The 16501-nt window shown below is 41.9% G+C and overlaps 1 protein-coding gene and 1 pseudogene across 1 annotated transcript; both read left to right on the top strand.

Moving 5' to 3' along the window:
- The first annotated feature begins 1212 nt into the window (after positions 1–1212).
- LOC132541278 (neuronal acetylcholine receptor subunit alpha-6-like) lies at positions 1213–2662 on the top strand. The gene is made up of 2 exons (XM_060201026.1): positions 1213–1326; positions 1361–2662. The coding sequence occupies exons 1-2, from the start codon at positions 1213–1215 to the stop codon at positions 2633–2635; spliced, it is 1389 nt and encodes a 462-aa protein (XP_060057009.1). The 3' UTR covers positions 2636–2662.
- An 11770-nt stretch (positions 2663–14432) lies between these two features.
- LOC103127256 (zinc finger protein AEBP2-like) lies at positions 14433–15898 on the top strand (annotated as a pseudogene).
- Positions 15899–16501: the final 603 nt, after the last annotated feature.

Genomic DNA, 16501 nt, shown 5'->3' with positions numbered 1-16501 from the left:
ATGATGACATCAGTGATAACAACAATAATAACTACAACAACAATAAAAAACAAGGGCAACAAAAGGGAAAATAAATAAATATTAAAATTTTTTTTTAAAAAGGAGGAGGAGGAAGAGGAGAAGGAGAAGAAAGAGTAAGAAGAAGAAAGAAGAAAGAAAGTGCTCACATTATCCTGTAAGGTGGCACCATAGTGTACTTTCAAACATAAGGTCCCAAGCTCAAACACTGAAATCCCATGCCATAGTGATAATCTAGTTCCCTCTCTTTCATTAGCAAACAAAAAATTTAATGCACATATGTTGTTAAAATTTGTAGGCTCTGGTCGGGCTGGCTTGCTTCAAGGCGGGTAACAGAGACGCGGAGACAACGGCTGGGCAGGGAAGCTGTATTTCTTTATTCAGGAACAACGATTCATAAACTAACACAAACTAATCACCAAACAGAACTCTGCTGTCTCTTTGCGGCGGCACAAGCACTCTTTCTTTTACTCTCGAACTCAGGAACTCTCCAACTCTGGCACTCTGGAAATCTCGTACTTGAGAGCCCTCTGAAACTCTAGAAATGTTTTTTTAAGCTGATAAAGTTTAGTTTGTGCCAGTTTCTTTTTTAAAAAATGCCTGTACGATATAGGTTTCTGTTCACCCCACACCCTTGATACTGTAGCCATTTAGTTAAAAAGAAAAGGGGGAATTGTCGTATGCTTTACATTGGCTTGTTCTAGCCCTCCCCCCGCCAAGAGAATTGGATCAGGCCTGCTAATTTCACGGGCCTGCTTGGCCCCACCCCAAAGGAACCCCGGGAGAGGGTTCCTGAGTTCGAGAGTTCCAGAGTTCGAGAGTAAGAGAGAGGGTTCCTGAGTTCGAGAGAGACAGAGTTCCTGAGTTCCTGAGTTCGAGAGTTTCAGGGTTACAGAGTAAGAGAGAGTGCCAGAGAGACAGAGTTCCTGGGTTCCTGAGTTCCAGAGAAAAAGAGAGAGTGCTTGCGCTGCCGCAAAGAGACAGCAGAGTTCTGTTTGGTGATTAGTTTGTGTTAGTTTATGTATCGTTGTTCTTGAATAAAGAAATACAGCTTCCCTGCCCAGCCGTTGTCTCCGCGTCTCTGTTACCTGCCCGTGAAGCTAGCAAGCCCGGCCAGCTGGAGCCTCCGAAATTTTAACAACAAATGGCGCCCAACGTGGGGCACGAACCCACGACCCTGAGATTAAGAGTCTCATGCTCTTCCACAGACTCTTTTCTCACTATAACCAGTTGATCAGGCCAGTGGCAAATGTTTCTGACCCTGTCACAGTGCATTTTGAAGTGGCTATCACACAACTGGCCAACGTGGTAAGTGCTAAGAGTTCATTCTTCCGACTTCCAGGAGCCCAGAAACTATTCCCTGGCATTGTCCCAGGTTTTACATATGGCAATTAAGATCTGGAATGATTATAAATTGCGCTGGGACCCAACAGAATATGATGGCATTGAGACTCTTCATGTTCCAGCAGATAAGATCTGGAAGCCTGACATTGTTCTCTATAATAATGCTGTTGGTGATTTCCAAGTGGAAGGCAAGACAAAAGCTCTTGTGAAATATGATGGTATGATCACCTGGACCCCACCAGCTATTTTCAAGAGTTCCTGTCCTATGGATATCACCTTTTTCCCTTTTGATCACCAAAACTGTTCTCTGAAATTTGGTTCCTGGACATATGACAAAGCTGAAATTGATCTTCTCATCATTGGATCCAAAGTTGACATGAATGATTTTTGGGAAAACAGTGAATGGGAAATCGTTGATGCTTCAGGCTATAAGCATGACATAAAATACAACTGCTGTGAAGAGATATACACAGACATCACCTACTCGTTTTACATTAGGAGACTGCCAATGTTTTACACCATCAACCTCATCATCCCCTGTCTTTTTATTTCGTTTCTAACTGTGCTGGTGTTTTATCTCCCTTCTGACTGTGGTGAAAAAGTGACACTTTGCATTTCGGTTCTCCTTTCACTGACTGTGTTTCTGCTGGTAATCACAGAAACCATCCCATCCACATCCCTTGTGATCCCACTGGTGGGAGAGTACCTCTTATTCACCATGATCTCCGTCACACTTTCCATTGTGGTGACTGTGTTTGTGTTGAACATACACTATCGCACCCCCACAACACATACCATACCTAGATGGGTGAAGGTGGCTTTCCTCCAGCTATTACCTCAGGTCCTGATGATGAGGAGACCCGTGGACAAGCTGAGGGTTGTGAGTTCTGATGAAGCCCCCAAAGGTATTTCCAGCAGGCCTGCCAAAGTCGAGTTTGAAAACCACAGTGAGCCCAAACTGCTTCAGGATTGCTGTCATTGCCTTAAGTCAAGTAAGCTTGCCACCAGCAAGAGACGATTAAGTATGCAGCCTTTGCAATGGATGGCTGAAAATTCAGAGCACTCTCCTGAAGTGGAAGATGTGATCAATACTATCCACTTCATAGCAGAAAACATGAAGAACCAAAATGAAACCAAAGAGGTAGCAGATGACTGGAAATATGTGGCCATGGTGGTGGATAGAGTCTTTCTTTGGATATTTATCGTTGTCTGTGTATTTGGAACTGCAGGACTGTTTCTGCAGCCACTTCTGGGGAATACAGGAAAATCTTAAGGATCCATTTTTGCTTTATCTTCAGAAACATATCCAACCACTTTCAGCTGTGTTCCCTTTCACAAGGAAATAAAATAAAGCTTCCCATCCAAGTTCCCTGTCTACTGAAAAAGAAGATTTTATTGCAGATTAGTGGCCAAAATGACACCCTACACCTTAGAGTCTTTGTTAAAAGATAAGGTCTTTTTCCCCATGAATCACCCAGGACCTTCCAGATAAACGGCTGACTACCATGACAAATAATATAAAATATAATCATAAATGAATAGGAAAGATACATCCCCCAATACTCAGTTGGTCAAGGCACCAAACCCCTTCTTCTATAAAGCATTCAAATCAGATGCCCTGCTAACCACGAGAAGCAGATTGTTTGTGTTTCTTTCACAGGAATCCCGGAAAAACCATCTGAACCCCTGCACACCCTGACGTCACTCACTAGATGGCACGACTACCGTGGCACACCCCCCGAAACCCTAGATGTCACTCAACACGATCTGAAGAATCTGATTCGCAGACTCCAAGGACAGAACCTTTTTACTGCCTGTCTGCCTTTCCTGCTTTTGCTTTGACCTGTCACGTTTTGGCGGTTCCAGCTCACAATCTACAGAAAAGCAGAATTCCAGAGGCTGACCTTCCTCATGCAGCATTTCATCCCCTGCCATTTCTCCCCCTAGTCGCCTACTTTGGACTGAGACTTCTATCGGACTTGCTGGTATACCCTTTGGACACTTTAGACAATTTTACAGCAGCTTCCTTCCCTTCACGTTGCTGGTTTTTCATAGACTGATCCTGAATAATTCATAGACTTTACAGACTGTTGCCTTGAGGACTATACAATGCCAAATAGCCCCTCTGTTTGGTGGGTCATGCCTCCCGCCTCCCCCTCATTATGTACCCTTGCCCCTTTCCCCACCCAAACAGGGAATGCTCCTTTACACACCAATCCTTCCCTTCACACCACACTGGCTTTTACTTCTCCCCTACTTATCTCTTCCTATTTTGTTATGTCATTTAGGCTTATGCCCAAAAGGTTTCTGCCCCATGATAGTCTTTTATAGACTTTGTACATCTTTATGCTATTACTAGGTAGAAAGATAGAAAAGATGTAGAGATATTGTGAAGAGATGGTTGAGCAGGCTGCGCTTAAACCTATGAGATGAGTCTCTCCAGGTAAGTCTCTCTCTCTAAAGAGGGGTTGAGCACAGGAGGACGCATAAATCTCACAAGGTTGGCAGCCATTTAAGCCTTCCCTCCTCCACAGAAAGTCCTACATCTTCCCACCCGAGCATGGCATTCCTCTAAAACATTTAAGCCTGCTCCATTTTTCTTTACTGTGTTCATTTAGATATAAAGGGATAGGAGGAGATGTTGCTGAGGACTTAGTCTGATGCAGTCTCCGCCCCCAGGTTTTTCTATGCTCCGCTAAATCCTAGAGTGCCCCCTTTCAACCAATCCTGGCTCCGCCCCCAGGTTTTTCTATGCCCCGCTAAATCCTAGAGTGCCCCCTTTCAACCAATCCTGGCCCTACACGTCACCCCTGGTTGTCGCCCAATAAAAAGCCCCCTCACCCCTCCCCTCTCTCTCTCTGGGCTCTCGGCTCTCCCTCTCTGAGGTCTCGCTCCCTGCTCTCCCCCCGGTCGGCCATTGCTGGCTGGCTCCACGTGGTCTGAACCAAACCTCCCCCCCCCCCATAATAAAGATTTGTGTACCCCTTTGCTCTGGACGTCCGCTCTCTTCTCCACAGTGCAGCCCGACACCAGACCGCCTCAACAACACACGTAGACATGCCAAATCTGCATACAGTTTTGGGGTCTTCCTTGAATCTCTGCTGTCTCATTCATCAACTTGTGCCCCAGTGAGAAACTATTTTACAGCAAACAGAATGATGTAAATCAATTCCTCTGCTGAAAGAAGATAATAAATTCAACTCAGAGTAGAACTACCAAGAGGTCAGTTTGCTAGGGAACTGGCAACAAGAGCAAAAGTGTCTTTCTAGAATGAGCCCAAGGACACCATTAGGATGAGACCAAGAGAGGGACCTTGGCAGCAGGACAGGATGACCCCTTTCCTGCCAGGAATCTTTGCCTAAGGACTGCATTATGGGGCCTGGGAAGCTGTCCAAATGGGACTGGCTTTAATTGGAAAGAAAACAGAAGCATCTTTGTCTTTAATGAAGCATCATTGTCTTTTCTAGATGCAAAAAAAAAAAATCTATTTGTGTGAATAGAATAAGCAGCAGGAGTATGGGATGTTAATTCTCAGCCTTGGTTTTGTTTGTGGTTTCTACATTGTATGCCTTTTTTCATTTGTTTTCTTCTTTTTTAACCCTAGGTTTTCACAGATGATCTTAGTTATTCTAAAAATTCCCAAAAGGGTCAAAATGGTGGCTTGAAGACAAGACCTGGCAGATTCTCCACAAAAAATAAATAAATAAATAAATAAATAAATAAAGCTTTAAATCTTGAGAATTCCAAGTGGGAGCAGGATTTCTAGGTCAGTAGGAGAGAAACTATAGAGGAAGGAACAAAGAAGAACAATGGAGGAATATTATAACTCATTTATGAATTGGCAAAAGGGGGAGTCGGGCAGTAGCTCAGCGGGTTAAGTGCGGGTGGAGCAAAGTGCAAGGACCAGCTAAGGATACTGGTTCAAGCCCCTGGCTGCCCACCTCCAGGGGAGTGGCTTCACAGGTGGTGAAGTGGGTCTGCAGGTGTCTGTCTTTCTCTCCCTCTCTCTGTCTTCCCTTCCTCTCTCCATTTCTTTGTCCTATCCAACAACAATGACATCAATAACAACAATAATAACTACAACAATAAAATAACAAGGGCAACAAAAAGGGATAAATAAATATTACTAAATAAATAAATAAATTGGCAAAAGGGTGGTGAAAAGTGTTAGAAGCAGTAACTTTAGAATTGCTTTAAGTAAAATTTTAAACATGAGTTGTAAGTATAGTTGCTTTTCTGCCTGCAGTGGAAAATTCCTGTAAAAGGGGGGGCTAGACAAAACCCACACACCAAGATGTAAGCCACCTGTTGTTTGTCTTAAAGAGAATAGCTAGCCTAACCAAGTCCTTGAAACCCAACCACTTGCTCAAGGTCGAGGGAGCTGATAGCCTGGTGGTCTTAGCTGACAACGAGAAAGTGTGGTGACCCTATTTTGCATAAAGGCTTGAAATTAGACAATTCTTATAGGCTGCTTAGGGTATTGCAATGTCTGAAATGATTGGATCCTGCGTTTTCTGTAAAATGCTATTGAGTGTGTGATAAAATTCTAGTTTTGCATATTCCCCACCCAAGATGTACTCTGGAATCCTATAACTTGTGTGGTTTGAGCCTTGTTCAGGGTCGAGCTTGGTAGACTAACATTAGTCACCACTCAGTCCAGATTGCAATTCGTAAATAAACATCTTTTGCTTCCTTGCAGTGGATGGAGATTTGATTTTTGCTCTGTAACAAAAAGGACAAGTGCCACCAAACTGCAGATGCTACCATAACACCATCCTGACTTCCCTGGATAGACAACCTCTCCAATGTGTCCTGGACTCTCACCTTCCCAGAGCCCTATCCCATCAGGAAAAGATAGAATCAGGTTAAGGGATATGGATCCAACTACCAACATCCATGTTCAACAAACCTTCCACCTTCTTCATCCCATAAAGAATTTTGGTCCATATTGCCAGAAAGGGATAAAGAATAGGGAAACTTCCAATGAAGGGGCTGGGATATGGGACTCTGGTGGTGGGAATTGTATGGAATTATACCCCACTTATCCTACAGTCTTGTCAATCATTATTAAATCGTTAATAAAAATAATTCCCAAAGGATTTAAAGTTACTTCACTTTAAGTCACAATTTCTGTGTACTTCAGAACCATTTGACATAGAGGAAATAGACTCAGAACAACCCTGGTGATGGGATCTACTTGACATTTTGGAAAATAGTTCATCTGTGCTACTTTTCTCTTAAACTGAGTTACTATGAGTTTGGATTTTTTTATTAGCTTCGTTTACTATTTTATTTATTTATCAACATAAGATAGAGGAACAGAGGGAACCAGAGCATCACTCTGGGACCTCATGTTTACAAGTTCAATGGCCCTCCCCTCTTAATTTCTCTCTGTCCTGTCCAACAAAATGGAAAAAATAAAACAGAATGGCCTCCAGGAGCAGTGGATTCATAGTCGTGGCATCAAGCCTCAGCAGCAATTTGGAGGTAGAGTGATGGGTCAAAGGCTGGGCATGAGGTACAGAGTTCAATCCCTAGCATCACATGTACCAGACTGATACTCTGGTTCTTTCTTTCTCTCTCTCTCTCTCTCTCTCTCTATCTCTCTCTCTTCCCATCCTCTAAGTAAATAAATCTCTTTAAAGGAAGACATCAAAATTAACATGGTAATCCATAATGAGCAAAATATTTTTTAAACACTTAGTTATTTATTTATTCCCTTTTGTTTCCCTTGTTTCATTATTATAATTATTATTGTTGCTATTGATGTCATCATTGTTGGATAAGACAGAGAGAAATGGAGAGAGGAGGGGAAGACAGAGGGGGAGATAAAGATAGACACCTGCAGACCTGCTTCACCACTTGTGAAGCGACTCCTCTACAGGTGGGGAGCCGGGGGCTCGAACCAGGATCCTAACTCAGGTCCTTGCACTTTGCACCACCTGTGCTTAACCCACTGCACTACTGCCAGACTCCCAAAATATTATTTTTTAAAGATTTATTTATTTAGTGGTCTGGGAAGTAGAACAGTGGATAAAGTGCTGAATTCTCAAGTATGAGGTTCCTAATTCAATTCCCGGCAGCACATGTACCTGAGTGATATCTGGTTCTCTTTCTTTTTTCCTCATATCTCTCTCATTAATAAATAAAATATTTTAAAGAAATGTTTATTTATTAAAATGCAAGGGAAGGCAAGAGAGAGAAAAACCAGAACATCACTCTGGTACAAGTGGTGCTGAGGATCAAACCCAGAGCCTCTTAGTTTTAAATTCCATGCTTGAGTGACTGAGAGTGACCTACCTCCCAGGTCACAAAATAACAAAATTTCAAATAAAAGCTCCTGTAATAATGGAGCCAACAGAAGAGGAATGATATATACCCACAAATGAATGTTTATATGCATTCTAATAGTCAATTTTCCCCCAGGACACTAAAGTAGTTGAAAAAATACTTAAACATTGAGACACAGGCATACTCAGACACAAATATTATAGCTTGGGAAGTGGCAAAGAGGGAAAAAAATCTTGGAGTTACAGGTATGAGGTTCTGAGTTTGACCCTAACATGTGTCAAAGTGATGCTCTGGCTCTACCTCACTACCACCTCCCATGAATAACTTTTTATTTTTAACACATAACACTAAGTTTAAGTAATTTGCATATACCAGAAATGAACAGTTACATGTCACTTTATTTTTCCTGTTTATTTCAGAAGCAAATTCAATAAAAATTTTTTTCAAATTTTTCCATAGTAACATTATTCTCACAATTACACTTCAATGGTCACAGTGAACAAGTTTCCACAGCTGAGTCACTGCACAGTTTGACTATAGAGCAGAGAAGCAATTACAGAAGCCAGACTTTCCACTTTCTGCACCCAAGAAAAAATCTTGATCCATACTCCCAGAGGGATAAAGAATATGGAAGCTCCCAGCAGAGGAGATGGAATGTTTAACTCTGATGGTGGGAATTGTGTGAAACTGTACCCCTCTTATCCCACAATCTGGTTGACTATAATTAAATCACTAATTTAAAAAAGAGAGAGAGAACCATATGGGACTGGTAAGATAGCAGAGTGCTTATGCCTGAGACTCCAAGGTCTCAGATTCAATCCCTAGTGCCACTATAAGCCTGAGCTAGGCAGTGCTCTGACAAAAATAAATAAAAAATAATAAAAAATAACTAAATACACCAAAGTAAAAACCCAGTGGTGAGGGGTAGACATGTAGCTTCCTGGGCCAGTGGGGGGTGGGAGTGGGTGGGAGGGATGGGTCACAGTCCTTTGGTGGTGGGAATGGTGTTTATGTACATTCCTAGCAAAATGTAGACATATAAATCAGTAGTTAATTAATATGAGAGGGGGAAATCAATTGTATGTCTCAAAGTTTCTCAAAAGACAAACTGAATCTTTTTAATATATAGGCTATGTATTTGATATGCGGATTCTCTCAAAAGCCTAGACCAAGTAGATTAGAAGCATCCAATAGCACAGCTATATACAAGATACTGGGTACTGTACAGCAAACCATAACAAAGGGACTTTTCAAAGTTAACCCAATTAACAAATAATGTGATGATAATATTAACTATCGATTGTCTTTTTGAACCCTAAGACAGCAGAAACCTCACATCTTCACTATAGAGCCCCTACTTCCCCCAGTCCTGGAACCCTTGGATAGGGCCCACTTTCCCGTATGCATCTCCCAATCCAAACCAAATAATATTGCATCCGCCGATCACAACCTAACCAAAGCAACAATTGCCACCTCAACATGCTTCACCTCAGACTGTATCCAGAGACTTCACGTGTGGAATGACAACCCTTCAGCTTCATTACTCGGGTGAGACCTTTCCTTTTATAGCACACTCTAATTTCATCTCAGGTAGTTCACTTTCTAACAAAGTCCCATAACCTAGATATACACCAGTTTCTGTGAGAGAGAGCTTATGTGCACACGTATCCATAAACTACTGCAAAATATATACCTGAAAGCAGAAGTACACTAGAGTTTGCAGTGAGTACCTCCCTAACACTTCCTCTCCACTATTCCAAGCTTGGGATCCATGATTGCTCAACAAATTGTTTGGCTTCATATGTTAACTCTCTTTTCAATCACCAGGTTCCAGATGCCACCAGGATGCTGGCTAGGCTTCCCTGGATTGAAGGCCCCATCAATGTGACCTGGAGCGCAGCTTCCCCAGAGACACAACTTACTAGGGAAAGAGAGAGGCAGACTGGGGGTATGGACCGACCAGTCAACGCCCATGTTCAGCGGGGAAGCAATTACAGAAGCCAGACCTTCTACCTTCTGCAACCCTCAATGACCCTGGGTCCATGCTCCCAGAGGGCTAGAGAATGGGAAAGCTACCATGGGAGGGGGTGGGTTATGGGGATTGGGCGGTAGGAATTGTGTGGAGTTGTATCCCTCCTACCTTATGTTTTTGTTCACTAATCCTTTCTTAAATAAAAAATTTAAAAAAAAATAATAACTAAATAAATAAAGAGACATATAAAGTGTGGTCCAGGGGGTGGTAGAGTGGATAAAGCCTTGGGCTCTCAAGTATGAAATCCTGAGTTAGATCCCCAGCAGCAAATGGACCAAAGTAATATCTATTTCTTTCTCTCTCTCTCTCTCTCCCCCATCCCTCTCATAAACAAATAATTAAATAAATAAATAATAAATAAATTTAAAAAGAGAGACATAAAGGCGTGTCATGGAGACTGGATCAGACTGGAGGGATGCAATTGCCAAGGATCACTGTCACCAAAATAATACAGGCAGGCAAGTCTACTGCCCGATGCTGCAGAGGAGGTGTTTTGATTCATTTGTTTGTTTTTCTTTGCTTTTGCTTTTTACCAGAACATTGATCAGCTCTGGCTTATACTGCTGCAGGGGATTGAATCTGGGACTTTGGAGCCTTAGGTATGAGAGTTTCTTTGCAAAACCATTATGCTGTCTACCCCCACTCAAATCACAATCTGCATTGCAGTTCTTTGTAGTATTATAAAGTATGAGGGCAAGGATTTTTGTCCCTCAGAGTATTTTTTCCCACCTGTGGTTGCTTTTAAAATCTCTGAGAGGGGCCAAGCAGTGGCAAACCTTTTTGAGCACACATGTTATTGTGCTGAAGGACCCAAGTTCAAGGCCCCAGTTCCCACCTGCAGGGGATGGAAGGGAAGCTTCACAAGTGGTGAAGCAAGGTTTCAAGTGTCTCTCTGTCTCTTTCTGTCTCAAGGGAGGTAGGAAAAGAAAAAAAAGAGATAAAATGGCCACCAGGAGTGGTAGGTTCACAGTGCAGGCATTAAAACCCAGTGATAATCTTGGTGGCAAAAAAAGGGGGGGGTCTCTGAGTGGGGAGGGGTCAGCAAAATAGTTCACTCAGATAGTGCACCTGCTTTACCATTAATGGGAGTTAAGTTGCAGCCCAAACTTCCATAGCATTGGGAGAAATTTCAGTGTTGTACTGTTTGTCTCTCTCTCTCTCTCTCTCTCTCTCTCTCCCTCCCTCCGTGTGTGTGTGTGTGTGTGTGTGTGTGTGTGTGTGTGTGTGTGTGTCTCAGACTATCTGTCTGAAAAAAAGTTTCCTTGAGTAGTGAAGTCCCAGAGATAGTAAAAAAAAGGGGGGGGGAGGGAGGAAGGAAGGGAGGAAAGGAGGAAAAGAAAGAGAGAGAGAGGCCCAGTGGTGGAGAGTATGGGGTTGAGTGCACTTGGCGAGAAACATAGGACCGGCAAAGGATCCCTCTCTGAGCCCCTGGCTCCCCACCTGTAAGTAGTGAGGCAGGTTTGAAGGTGTCTATCTTCCTCTTCCCCTGTCTTCCCCTCCTCTCTCTATTTCACTCTGTCCTATCCAGCAACAATAACAACAAAGGCAACAAAATGGAAAAAGTGGCCTCCAGGAGCAGTGGATTTATAGTGCAAGCACTGAATCCCAGCAATAACCCTGAAGGCAAGAGAGAGAGAAGGAGAGAGAGAGAGGAAGAGAAAGAGAGAGAGAAAGTGGGAGAGTAGGAAAAAAAGGATCAAATCTCTGAGTGGGAGGTTGTAAGCTGAAGACCAGGATTTCTTTCTTTTTTTTTATTTTTATTTATTTAAAAATGGAGACATTGACAAATCCATAGGATAAGAGGGACACAACTCCAAACAATTCCCACCATCAGATCTCTGTATCCCATCCCCTCCCTTGATAGCTTTCCTATTCTTTATCCCTATGGAAGTATGGACCCAGGATCATTGTGGGATGCAGAATGTGGAAAGTCTGGCCTCTGTAATTGCTTCCCCACTGAACATGGGCATTGACAGGTCAATCCATACTCCCAGCCTGCCTCTCTCTTTCTTAGTCAGGTGGGCATCTGGGGAAGCGGAGCTCCAGGACACATTGGTGGGGTCCTCTGTCCAAGAAAGTCTGGTCAGCATCATGCTAGCATCTGGAACCTGGTGGCTGAAAAGAGAATTAACATACAAAGCCAAACAAATTGTTGAACAATCATGACCTAAAAGCTGGAATAGTGCAAATGAAGTGTTGGGGATCCTCCATTTTGTAGATAGAAAGTAGGCATATTTTAGTTATACTCCAAAGTGCCTGTAGCTATACTAGTATTTTTCTTTTCTGAGCCTGAAATCTGATATGCAGGTGGATCCAAGTTATTGTCTGGTGAGGTGATGTCATGGCTGGAAAAGGGACCAGAAAGCTGGATCAGGGAAGAGAGTAGATCCCTAATATGGGGAAGGAGTATAAATATTGTTGACTGTAAACCCTATTGATTTGACTTGGTCTGGGGCCCATATTCAGCTTAGGAGCCTATGTGACCTCTGCATCCCTGTAGATCTGAGCTCACATTCTGTGGTCATAAGTTTCAAGCTTCTCCAATATCAGGACCCATCTTCCTCAGGTGTAGCATAGAGTATGTTGTCGAGCCTCCCTTCAGAGAATGGAACCTTCTCTACCGTTGTTGATCCAAGTTGAGAGCAAAGTCCTATGTGGTGGCCACAAAGGGGTCTATTTTGTTGTTACTGACAAAGATGACCTGTAACAATGGAGAAAGGGATTTATTTGAGATCTAGGCCCATCATGTCTGTTTGGGAATCTGAGGACTCCCCAAATAGGGCCCCAGCTGATGGGGTGGCCTGATAGTTACTAAAGAGTCATCGTTAAAATATGCCAGTCTCTTGCCCTTATTCAGCTTTTGCAGTCCTTGCTTTGCTAAGGTTAGCTTTGGAGTGAGTGAGAGAACTATAAGAGGAAGTAGGTGAGGAGGGTATCTTTTGGTATCTCTCTCTCTCTGGTTTGGGGTGGTCTCCAGGGGAAAGGTAACAGGCTGGTTCTTTCATATGATTTTAGAAGGCTCTTTATTAAAATATACCAGTATGTTATAGAAAGTCAATACCTAATGTGTTGACATGATAAAATGCTTACTATTTTTTTTAATCACTTAAACAATTTTAAACTTAGTTTGTTAGGATCTTTGCTTATCACAAAGCTTATCACACCCTTAGGGCAGCTATGAACAAGGGTGGGTACACAACTTAATTGATCTTTCACTTAAAAAGCTAAAATAAACCTCATAGCTTAAATGTTCAAAAATAAATTTTTACTGTTACATTTCTTTTAGATGACAATATTAGACTAAATAATTTTGTTGAATCACATCTGCCGAATAAAAAAATTTTATCAGGCCAGGAATATCATGTTTAACCCTTTTTTCCTGGCAAGGCCACTGCTCTACTTTGACTGGGTTATTAGAAAGCCAGTCGAAACGTGGAATTTGTTACAAACAGTGGCAGTTGGTATTGGGGTGCTGGTAAGATTTAGAATTCTCACAAGAGGGAGAGAGACTGCAGAGGCGTCTTACCATGCCTAGAGATCTCGGAAAATCTCTAACTAATGAATTGATGCTGATATTAGCTTTCAGAAGGATGAAACTGTCTTATATTTTAGTCTGGTAAAGGTGTGCCAACTCTACAAGTCGGGATCTTTAAAATCACATTCAGCTTAACTAAATCTTATTTAAAACTTACAACAAACTCTAGTTATTTTAGAGGGTTAACACACATTAGCGAAAACAAGGTTAGCACACAGACTTAAAACAGACATTCTTGGTGAAAAGAAAAATTTTCCCTTTGAAAAGCAGTTTTTGGATTTTTAGCTCACAGCCACCCCCCCCCCGCCCCCAGGAGGGGTGGATGTGGCTAGAGGAATGATTGACTGAAGTCTTTGCCAATCTGTGAAGCTCTATGAAGTGATTGGCTGTGTGGATGGAATAGGCAGGCTTAGTTTATCGCCACTGCAGAGAAAAATTTTTGGAAGTTCTTTTCTGATCTAAGGTACATTTTAGATTTTTAAAGAAACAAATCATTAAATTTCTATCAAAAGTGTGTGCTGGTTCTCTGATTAATAACTATTAAGTTAAAGAGAATATCTTGTTTGATTGATTTCTTTCTTTCTTTAAAGAATAGCTTGCTAGCCAGATAAGATCTCACTCAGAATTGGTTTAATGCTTTCTGAGAGCTCTGGCTGCCTGCCTGAGCAGAGGAAAAAAGCTTTATCTTTTGCATTTTCCTTTTAGGTAGTAAATAGCAGTTTTAAGACCATGCCTAGGTCCAATTTAATGTCTGATGGACTCAGAAATTAGGTGAAGGTATAGAACAAAATGCCACAAAAAGTGGGAGAGGAAAAATTAGGTCAGACTCATTAAGATTAAACAGGGGAAGGACACTCAGTTTCTCAGAGCCTGGCCAGGGTTCTGTTCCACTGAGGTTCCTTCTCTGCGTCCAATCCACAAGCTTCTCTGGAGCATGAAGGATAGGGAGAAGGAGAGAAAGATCACAGGGACTCAAACGAGAGCCTTGGGGTTACCTTCTGATGTACTTTGGTACTGCTTCTTGAGTTCCTGGAGCCACGGTCCTGATCCTCTACAGTTGGGCCGGCGTTTTTTTCAACCCGGTGAAGCACACAATGCCTGATGGGCCGATTTTTTCTCTTGGGGTCGGGAAATTCTGCCCCATGTTGGGCGCCAGAATGTGTGAGAACCACAGCCTACCTAAAAGAGGAGGAGACCCTCAGCTGCAGCATAAGCAGTACTATAATGAATATAGACAGCACAATTTCCAGTGGACATTCAACTCCAGCAATGATGAATGGACAAGGAAGCACTACATCTTCAAGCAAAAATATTGCCTATAATTGTTGTTGGGACCAATGCCAGGCTTGCTTCAACTCTAGTCCAGACCTGGCAGATCACATCCATTCCATACATGTAGATGGTCAGCTAGGAGGGGTCTTCATTTGCTTATGGAAAGGTTGTAAAGTTTACAATACCCCATCAACCAGTCAGAGTTGGTTACAGAGGCACATGCTGACAGACAGTGGAGACAAACCTTTCAAGTGTGTCGTTGATGGCTGCAATGCCAGCTTTGCTTCTCAGGGAGGGCTGCTCGCCATGTACCCACACACTTTGGTCAGCAGAACTCCTCAAAATTGTCTAGCTAGCCAAAGGCCAAAGAAGAGTCTCCTTCTAAAGCTGGAATGAACAAAAGGAGGACACCAAAGAACAAGAGACGGCGCTCATTACCACAGCCACACGACTTCTTTGATGCACAGATGCTGGATGCTATAAGACACCAAGCCATATGCTTTAATCTCTCAGCTCATATAGAAAGTTTAGGGAAGGGACACAGTGTTGTTTTTCATAGTACTGTAATAGCTAAGAGAAAAGAGGATTCTGGGAAGATAAAACTTTTGCTTCATTGGATGCCTGAGGACATCCTGCCTGATGTATGGGTGAATGAAAGTGAACGACACCAATTAAAAACTAAAGTAGTTCATTTATCAAAGATACCACCTTGCTTTTGGATCCAAACATTTACAGAACAATGCTACAGAAGAGGTTGAAGAGAACTCTGATAAGAAAAGTGTTCAATTTGTATTTAAGCAAACAGTGAAGAACATTTGCAATCAACTAAAAATTCATCTATCGAATTAGGGCTGAAACTTTCTGTTAAAGAGTGTTGCAGTATGGTGGCTCCCTTTTCAGGACTTTCATGGAGCACAGTATGTTAATACTCACCTATATAATCTGTTAATGGTTTTTGGAAAACCTGTCTCAAATTATTTGAGTAATTCTCATGTTTTCATTTTAACCTATATAAAAGACTTTTTTTTTTTTACCTGAGGAGAGCATTTGGTTGAGTTTTTCCTTAATGTAAGAAAAATTGTATTTTTTTTAATTTTCTTCAAACTGAACCCTTTATGCACCAAAGTTGGTTTTGAAAGGAAAATAAAATCACTTTCTTGCTTGGTTAGCAAGAAGCCATACGGATTTTTTTTATCTTACAGAAATGGAAATATGAGTAACTTGTTAGTATTATATCAAACAAATGTTGCATAGAGATAATAGAACATTGCTTGTAAATAATTCAGCAGATTTGTAATATATTTTTATATTATGAAATGTACTGTAGATGTTTTTCTAGAGGCATGAAAGTTAAATGTATATATTATGGTTAGAAATAATATTGAAGGATATTGTAATTCACTAGTGCTGCCACAGGAGAAGATGCAGGACAGATCTGTGTGGTGATTAGGTGTTGGACTGTTTTCCCGCTCATGAATAAAGATTAAACTGCGTTCTCAGCTCAGCTATGAGTTTCTGGTCATCTGTTACCTGCCCGTGAAGCCAGCCCGGCGAAAACAACAGGTATCTAAGTCTAATTAGATACTATTTCATTAGGAACTTTATACTGACTCACTGCAGATTATTGTGTACTTTTGCTTTCAGGTATATATTTTGTCCTAGTTTATGGATACATGTGAACATATGCTCTATCTCACGGGACCTGGTCTATATCTAGGTTTTGGGACTTTGTTAAGAAGTGAACCGCCTGGAATGGAATTAGAGAATACTATGAAAGGAAAGGTCACACCCAAGTAATGAAGCAGAGGGTTGACATTATATATCTGAAGTCTCTGGACACAGTCTGAAGTGAAGCATGCTGAGGTGGTACTCGTTGCGTTGACTAGGTTGGGATCGGCGGATGCAATATTATTTGGTATGAATTGAGAGAAGCATGCAGGAAAGTGAGCCCCGGCCTAAGGTTCCAGGACTGGGGAAAATATAGGCTCTATAGTGGAAATGTGAATTTC

The sequence above is a fragment of the Erinaceus europaeus genome, chromosome 11, assembly GCF_950295315.1.
Source record: "Erinaceus europaeus chromosome 11, mEriEur2.1, whole genome shotgun sequence".
Taxonomy (NCBI): domain Eukaryota; kingdom Metazoa; phylum Chordata; class Mammalia; order Eulipotyphla; family Erinaceidae; genus Erinaceus; species Erinaceus europaeus.
Note: the sequence above shows the minus strand (reverse complement) of the source record. Positions and strands in the feature narration are given on the sequence as shown.

Bases quoted from the DNA above. Each gene is read 5' to 3' on its own strand.
- LOC132541278 (XM_060201026.1), top strand. From the start codon at position 1,213: ATGCTCTTCCACAGACTCTTTTCTCACTATAACCAGTTGATCAGGCCA. The intron at 1,327-1,360 runs GTAAGTGCTAAG...TCCGACTTCCAG, and splicing joins TCACACAACTGGCCAACGTG to GAGCCCAGAAACTATTCCCT.